At 39.2% G+C, this 8,289-nt stretch overlaps 1 protein-coding gene across 3 annotated transcripts in view; it reads left to right on the top strand.

Annotated features, from left to right (window-relative positions):
* Positions 1 to 212: 212 nt before the first annotated feature.
* Positions 213 to 8,289, top strand: part of SLC17A5 (solute carrier family 17 member 5) — a 26,300-nt gene continuing 18,223 nt past the window's right edge. The window contains exons 1-5 of one of the 3 annotated variants that reach the window (XM_026051280.1): positions 213 to 291; positions 4,527 to 4,723; positions 6,112 to 6,196; positions 6,290 to 6,345; positions 6,800 to 6,887. In XM_026051280.1, the coding sequence (XP_025907065.1) occupies positions 213 to 291; positions 4,527 to 4,723; positions 6,112 to 6,196; positions 6,290 to 6,345; positions 6,800 to 6,887 (505 nt within the window). Of the gene's footprint in view, positions 292 to 4,526; positions 4,724 to 6,111; positions 6,346 to 6,799; positions 6,888 to 8,289 lie in introns of all 3 variants that reach the window. The other 2 variants (XM_026051279.1, XM_026051278.1) reach the window with 2 other exon arrangements.

Genomic DNA, 8,289 nt, shown 5'->3' with positions numbered 1-8,289 from the left:
GCGCTCGCATTCTCGGCGGGGAGGTCGGGGTGGCGGCTTTTGCCCTCACCGAAGATGGCGGCTGAGGGCAAGCGGGGAGCGACGCTGCACTGCAGCTGAGGCCGCTTCCTCTCGCCCGCCCAGCCGCCCGCAGTGGTCCCCTCTTTTCGGCGGTGGCGCTGGCGGCGGGCGGCCTGGCCCTGGGCAGCCTGCAGGGCGCGGCGGGCAGCGCCATGGAGCCCGAGGAAGGAGCGGACCGCACGCCGCTGCTGAAGGAGTCCCCGCCGGGCACCAGCACGGGCACAGGCACGGGTGAGAGACGCGGCGGGGATGGGGAACGCAGCGGCGTGGCGTTGCCATGGGGCTGGCGCGGCTCGCGGGCMCCGCTCGCCCTAAGGCGCCCTCGCAGCGTGGCCGGGCGGGTCCCGCTGGAGCCGGCGCCCTGCCTCGCTCTGCTGCAGAGCCCGGCTCGCCTCGCAGGAGGCACCGGGGCGTTTCCGCCTAAACGCTATTAACCCAGCTGTTAGCAACGCCTCCGGCTCCGTCAAGGTTATAGCAGAGTCTCATCTTAAGAGAATTTTAGTCAGGCTGTCTGCTTGTTGTAGACTTACAGAGAAGTGGAGGAAGACACACGCATAACTATACGAAAAGGTAATCATTAAGGGGTCTAAACCACAGCACGTCAGTGCAGATCTTGTCTCTTCGGGATGTTGTCTGCGCTATTTGGTTTCTTGGTAAAATTTAAAATAAGATTTAAAATCTTCAACTCTGCTACACAAAGCTACTCTTACATAGTTAGCAGTATAACTGCAACCCTAGGGGCTGTTGTTCCTAGAGCGGATTTTGAGTTCAAGTCAGTTATTAAAGCAATAGTTTCTTCAGTTTGCACAATGCGTCATGTCCTAGTTGAAGGAGTTCACCTCGCCCTCAAGGTAGAACACAACAGAAGAGAGGCTTCTTTTAACCGCATTGCAGCTCTCCGTGCAGACCTAATTGTTTTTATTGGAAGTTGAGATCCTGTTGAAGTTTAGCTCCAGTGTTGTAAAACATGTTCCTGAAATATACGTTAACTAGAAATGTAGGACCCGAGACTACTGATCGAGGTAAGGGCTTGAGTATCGTGTTTACCTTTAACTTTAGAGCAAAAATGTCTGTTACTTTGTCAATGAATTTTGCCATCTCATCTCCGTAGAAGTCAGGTAACTGGGATACATCTGGAATCTTCTTGAATTTTCTTCCCTTTTGCTAACCGGATCTAGTATTCTGCGCTATTGGCAGATACACTTGGTGAAAAGATAAGAAAGAAATAACATAGCGGCAATTTATTTCAGAATTCACATCTATGTTTTAGTGTAATTTTTATGCTAAGCTATTTGAAATCCAGGGGGGGGAAATGCGATTGTAAGGTTTTTTTGTGTTGTTCTCTTGTGGAGCTGCTCTCCAGACAAGGCCTATACCAACAGGAGTTTCCAAAGGAAGAATAATTCCAGTTCATCTAACTTTCCAAGGAAGTGGAAATAGCATGATATTCAACCTTCTGTTATTATTGTCCATTTAGCCCAAGCATGTATAGCTACAAGCAGTAAAAGGWTTTACCTGCTGCTGTAGCTAACTAAAAAGCAATATATCACAAGCAGAAAATGTGTAGTCAAACAACAATGGGCAGTGAAGCAGTTTGACTGGTTTTTGTGCAGGAAGAACTTCCTGTTCTTAGTGTCTGTTATTTTTAAAGTAAGTAATAAAARCTTGGCTGTTGCCCTATTTCTTTTAAAAATCAGATGTCTGCAGCATGTGAAAAAGGCAAGAGACAGTTACCACAAATCTGGAAGGCATGGTTAGTATATTAGCACAATAATCTCTCTTATTACTCATTTACTGAAGAAACATGGCAAAAAAGTTTCCTTTTAGCAATGTGTGCAGCCATAATAAAATTCAGATAAAGTAGACTGGAGAGCGAAGACTTCCCTTTGTTAGAAGATCTTTGCAACCTTTTTGGAAAACATAGTTTTACAGAAAGAAAACTCGCTTYTCCTTCCCTCCCCGCCAGAAGAAAAGAGCTAATTCATTCCCCTTTCCAGGAAATTCATGGGAGGGAGAGATTCTTCAGACATACTGTTCACAGGAAAAGGTTTTTGTCTAATTTCAGATCACAAAATCCAGGGAAAAAATAGGCAGCAGCAGCCTATCAGGCTTGCAGTCAGCCRTGTTGTTCACAGAATTCTTTGTTCTGATCATCATTTACATTTTGCACATCCACAAAAAGATATGGCGTTTGTATACTGACATACTGATCTAGTATTTTCAGGTGTTGATCCCCMATCCCGCCAGAGATGGAGGGGATGACACGTTTAGGTCATAAAATTTTCCATTAGCATCATAGTTTCCTTACAAAAGAAAACTACTTTTTATTTATTTATTTTAATCTGKAACTTCAGCATATTCTTCATGGTGGTTTCTCAACTCTTTGACATTTTTCTTCAATAAATCTAGGTATCCATCTTTTTAGGGAAGTAATGATYTATTTTTCTGCCTCTTTTTTTAATCTAATTTCCCATATGAGATGCTTTGCACAAGTTGGCAAACCCTATTGTCTGCAGTGTTAGTATGACGCATCATTTAAGAATCACATACTGTTATGACTGTTTTTGAGGAAATACATTCTTTAAATCTCTGTTTAAATCTCTGTTTATCTGTTATCTTTGCTTCTTTGGGTATTGCTTTGAACGTATCATGAGGGTTTTAGTTGTGCTCATCCTACCCTAATCTTATCTCCTGTAGATGGTTGTAGCTTGTAAGTATTTAGCAACCATACTTCTGTGGCTGTGTGCTTTAGCAGGAAAATGTATGGGCTTTTTTAATATACAAATAACTATTCAAACCTGATTCTTTTCATACAAAACAATGTTAATCTTTCTGTAAGTCTACAACAATCTCTCTTGAATCAATGAGACATGTGTATGTTTGTGTGTGGTTTTTGTTTTCTTTTTCTTGCTTATTTGATTGATTGTTTTGTATTTATGCAATAGGAAGGTTTGAGTTTAGCTACCCAGTTAGATATTCTAGCACTCTCTACTGTCTTTTTGCTAGGCACATAATTATAATTTCAACTCTTCTACAGTGTTTCAGTTTTGAAGTTTTAGGCACAAGGATTTAGCAAAAGAGAGAGGACAGGCTACTTGCTTTTAAGCTTATGCTCATTTCCAAATGGACTATGCTATTATGATTGCACAGCCTTGGTGTTAGAGAGAGCTCGCTGCTCCTGCAAATGTCYTTGTGGGGACCCACATGGATGACATGGATGGATAGTGGACATCGTGATGTGGATGAACAGGCTCGAGACAGGTCAGCTGCAGACATGCTGGTCTCTATAAGGTTAGCTCTTGGGCTTTGGTAGCCAGGCTGCTGTTATTACCCCTTGACGTGARAYGGGAAGGATCACATCATGAAAGGCRTAAGTTAACTCTCATCATATGTGGAAGCTGTATAATATCCTGGAGAGCAGAAGGGGCACAAGATTTGCTGTGTATACTATTTAGATCCCTTTCCTTCACTGTTTTGTAAAATTGATTTATAGCATCACCTTTCCTTTCCTGAGAACACGGGTAATACCTAACATTTTATGAAATAGGAAGGTAAAAGTCTCCCTGTTGTGACTGGTGATGCGCTGTCCAGAGTACAGTTTGACTGATCTGAGTGACAAACAAGCATGAAGTGGCACTGATGAATGAGTGCTGTCAAGCACTGCTTGCTGTGTGCAGAATGTGAGAAGAATATCCCTAATTGTGTGCTATAAGATAGGCTCTGGTACCTGGATTTAAAAAGCTGACAGAGCTGTCTTAATGCTGAGTCACTTAGTGCTGAAGGCTCGCTTTCCTTTGATGGCTTTATTACTGTGTGGTGACTGCAGAAGGGGACAGAATGGCAAGTGGGAAACTGCTAACTGTTCACAGTGCCATGGCGGGGTTTGCCATTCCCCTTTCTGGTAGTTTGATGATTTTCTCTTTGGTAACTGTTAGAAAACAGAGCCTAGATAATAAGCAAACTTTTAGGGGGCAAATGGTTCTAGAAAAGAGCATGGAATCTTGCCAGTTGTTCCTWAGTGTCGCTTTAAGAATCTGTCTATCTTGAACCACCTTCAAGTATATAGCAGGCTTCCCACGCATTTTGTTTTCTTAGTGTGATGTTCTAGTATGAATAATTTTCACTGTATTTACAAGAAGATTTTAGAAACTGTGTTTCTGAAGCCATTTTTACAAATCATGAATCACTTTTCCACTGCAGCTCTTACGTTTAGGGATGTAGCTTCTGCTGGTCTAAAGCAGAATTACTTTTGTGTTTCAAACATCAGTAGAAAAATGGSAACATGTTTACCATCCCTGAGCTCTTTTTACCCTTACTGAGTACCTTTATTAAAAGGGGCACAATTAACTCTTCTTGCTATTTTTCCTTACCCATAAATATCAGGAATAACTAGTAAAATTGATCTTTTTGCTCATTCTTTTTGTTTGTTTTAACAAAATCTAACTTTTTATTTACTCTCATTTCAGTGCCTGCATGCTGCTCTGCCCGTTATAATTTAGCACTGCTGGCCTTTTTTGGATTCTTTCTCCTGTATGCATTACGAGTAAACCTCAGTGTTGCTCTAGTGGATATGGTAGAACCTAACACAAGCTTAGCAAAGAATACAACTTCCAATGTGTGTCCAGAACATTCCTCTACTATCAATGTTCCTCGCAATACATCGGTAAGCTCTCAGTTATATTCTTCTGAAAGCCTTTTAAGGTTTTTTTTTTAATAAACTGTGATTAATGACTCGTGTTTAGGTCACAGGAGCGCTGCTTGCTCTTTACTRGACAGCCTTTTCAGAATGTGCACTGGTTCTTTCAGATATATTCTGAGAATGATAGCTTTAGATGATTACCTGCTTTAGAAGTGCTGTGCTCACAGTTGGCTGRTTTTAAGTGCATCCTCTCCCTACTATCCTTCACAAATTGGCTGATCTGACTTTTTAAATCTAATATGACTCACTGTTTTCTATGCCTGTGACTGACTGTTACTGTTATATTTGCGTCAGAGTTCACATCAGCGCCTGTATCTACCTCTTTGTTTTTCATACTGCCTTGATGGCATGAAATTACATTACACATTACCTAACATGTAATATCTTCTTCCAAGTGCTTTACTCGCTTTCCCATATGATGGTTTTTATCTTACATCCTTTGTCTCATGTTATCCCTTCCAGTCATCCTTAAAATGCCGTTATCTAACTGGGTAGGACTCTGTTGGATGCAAAAAGATACTTTTTGCCTTATAACTGATATCTTTTTTTTATTACTGATACCTCTTCACCCTCTTCCTGCCTTTATTTTGTCAGTTTAGAAGTCATTTATTATTTATCATGATTACACTATAATTGTAAATAGGGAGGAAGATCATCTTATTGTTTACTTGAAATGTATGCGCATTAGATGCTCGTAAATTATACCTTTGGAAGTGATCCCATCCTTCAAAATGAATTTCTTGGAAAACAGCTGGTGTTATCTTGCTCATTTCCCATATAGCTTCAGTTTGTATCTCTTTAATCTTTGCTTTTACTGCTTGTCTCCCAAGCTCATTTTTCCTCGTCATACTTATCATCATCTTTGTCCTCTCCTTATGAATTCTGTCCTTGGCTGCTCTCTTTTTATCTCATTGAAGCATCTCCATCTTTATACTTGATTTTTCTCTTTAGTAAGTTTTCTATAGGGAAAGCCATTTTCTAGAGAGCCATTCTGTCTACTTGCTTTAATGGTGAACAGAATTGTTTGTGTGATACAGCATTGTGATACAGGTGTGGGATTTGTGCTCAGGTAGTATCCATGTCCAGGTTGTGTGGAACTCTGCAAGGAATTAACTGCCTAAGCATTTATTTAATACTCTTATGCTTTCCATACATAGCCTACATATGTCTGTACCAATTGCTATTTCAATTAACTTCTAACACAACTTTGACTAGATACTAGGGAGGACCATGTGAAAGATTTCTAATTTAGCCATAAAAGACTAAATGATGGATTGAATTCATGTTGAATATGGCCAGAGAAACTGCTGTTTTGACCTTACTGCATCTCAGGTTTTGTTTTCTCTTTTTAGGGGAAAAAATATTCTTGGGATGCTGATACTCAGGGATGGATCCTTGGTTCTTTTTTCTATGGCTATATCATTACCCAGATTCCAGGTGGATATCTCGCAAGCAAAATTGGAGGGAAGCTGTTGCTGGGGTTTGGCATCTTTGGTACCTCTGTGTTCACCTTGCTTACTCCCTTAGCAGCAAATCTGGGAGTTGGCTATCTCATAGCTGTCAGAGCCTTGGAAGGACTGGGAGAGGTAATCTTTTTTTTTTCTCTTTATAACCCAAAAATGTATCTGAATTAAGTTGGAGTGGCTGCGTTTTGTGGGAGTCATCAGGTTTTATGAAGTGTGTGGTTTTTTTCATTGCAAGTAGCTTAATTTTACTTTTTAACTATTAAAGAAAAAAAGCTTACCCAAATTTTGGTCTAAGTTTCAGAATGAGAAAATAGATTTATTTGCTTGAACACCTGTAAAACCCAACTATAGTTGTTCATTTTCTCCTTTGGCAGAAATAAGGAGCAATATCAAAAGCAGGAGAGAAACTAATTTTGACTAATTATCCTCACACTGTGAATGCTTTTCATCAATTGCTAGAGAAGCCAACAGATTGCACTCCTGTTCTTAATGAATCAATATGCTTTGAAATWTGGGAATTTGAGGGAAGATTTAACATTTTCGCATTTCAACAGATCAAATTTTTGCTTTCCAGGGTGTTACTTTTCCTGCTATGCATTCAATGTGGTCGTCTTGGGCTCCTCCATTGGAACGCAGCAAGCTCCTTAGCATTTCATATGCAGGTGAGAAATTCCCACGCTGATAACAGGATTATACATTTTTACTGCAGTAACAGGGAGGATTGACATAAATCAAAGGGATTTATATTACCAGTTTTAATCAGGATTTAAAATGGGAAGCATAACATAGAATTAAATCTTGGTTTTGCATTTTTTGCCTTTTTTCATGGTTTTTATAACTGGTTTAAAAAATGATCTGCAACTAAGTATAAACTTCAGACTAAATCTAGTACATATTGGTAACAGAGTAACAGAGTATGTATTTACCTAACACATAGTTCTATGAAAGTTCTCTGATTTCTTCTGCTTTCCTAATAAGCTAGGAAATGGCTAACTGTTAATATTACTAAATGTTATWTTTTATGTTCTTGTGACTCTTTTCAAGGAACATTCTGATGAAAAGTGGTATTATAAATGCTTGGAAAAGTACTAGTCTTCCTAGCTTTAAGAAAAGCAAACTTTAGCTATATGTGGTTGACTGGGAAAGAGTTCCTGAACTGAAAGCCATTAGAATTTAGTTGGTAGTCTAAGATGTATTCTCATACTTAAAGACTTTTTTTAATCTTCCTTTCTTTCTAAACTAAAGATTGGGGAAAAAAAAGTTACATTCTCAATGCACATAATATGATTTTTTTTAATTTATCTAGATAATTAAAATTTCTCTTCTGTGTATGCAGTTTTTAAACAATTGTTGGGAAATTTTGAAGAGAATTGCAGTGTTCTTGTTTTTGTTTAATATAGTAAATCTAAACTTTGCCAAATACTGAAGAAAGCTTCTAATTTAATATCCTTTGAGGAATAATCTTTAAAGAAAAAAAGTAATTACAGAAGTGATTGTTAAAGATGAAAAATGTGTGGGGTATGAAAGTAGTTTTTAGGTTATCTCCTAAACGATGAACTCTCAGTAATGTATTACTGAAAACATAAGAACAGCAAAATAGTAGTAATATAATGATTTCTAGAACTTAATCTGGGAAAAGGGATTTTTCAAGCTGCTGTGTCCATGTACCAAAATGCTTTTGTTACTTCATTTTTTTCATAAGGCTTCATTTCTCTAGACTTTAAATACACGTTTAAAAGTTCCCATGAGTCTGCCTAATAAAAGATAGAGGGAACTTAGTGGTGGGAATCGCAGAATGGTTGGGATTGAAAGAGACTCATGCTCCAACTGACCCTGCTTAAGTAGGTTACACAGGATCACATTCAAGTGGATTTTGAAGATCACCAAGGATGGAGACTCCACAGCCTCTCTGGGCAGCCTATTCCAGTGCTCTGTTAACCTTAGGATCACATTCAAGTGGATTTTGAAGATCACCAAGGATGGAGACTCCACAGCCTCTCTGGGCAGCCTATTCCAGTGCTCTGTTAACCTCAGAGTCTTTTTTTTTTTTTTTTTTTTTTTTTT

Source organism: Nothoprocta perdicaria, unplaced genomic scaffold (assembly GCF_003342845.1).
Source record: "Nothoprocta perdicaria isolate Ctin4 unplaced genomic scaffold, notPer1 scaffold_74, whole genome shotgun sequence".
Classification (NCBI taxonomy): Eukaryota; Metazoa; Chordata; class Aves; order Tinamiformes; family Tinamidae; genus Nothoprocta; species Nothoprocta perdicaria.
Note: the sequence above shows the minus strand (reverse complement) of the source record. Positions and strands in the feature narration are given on the sequence as shown.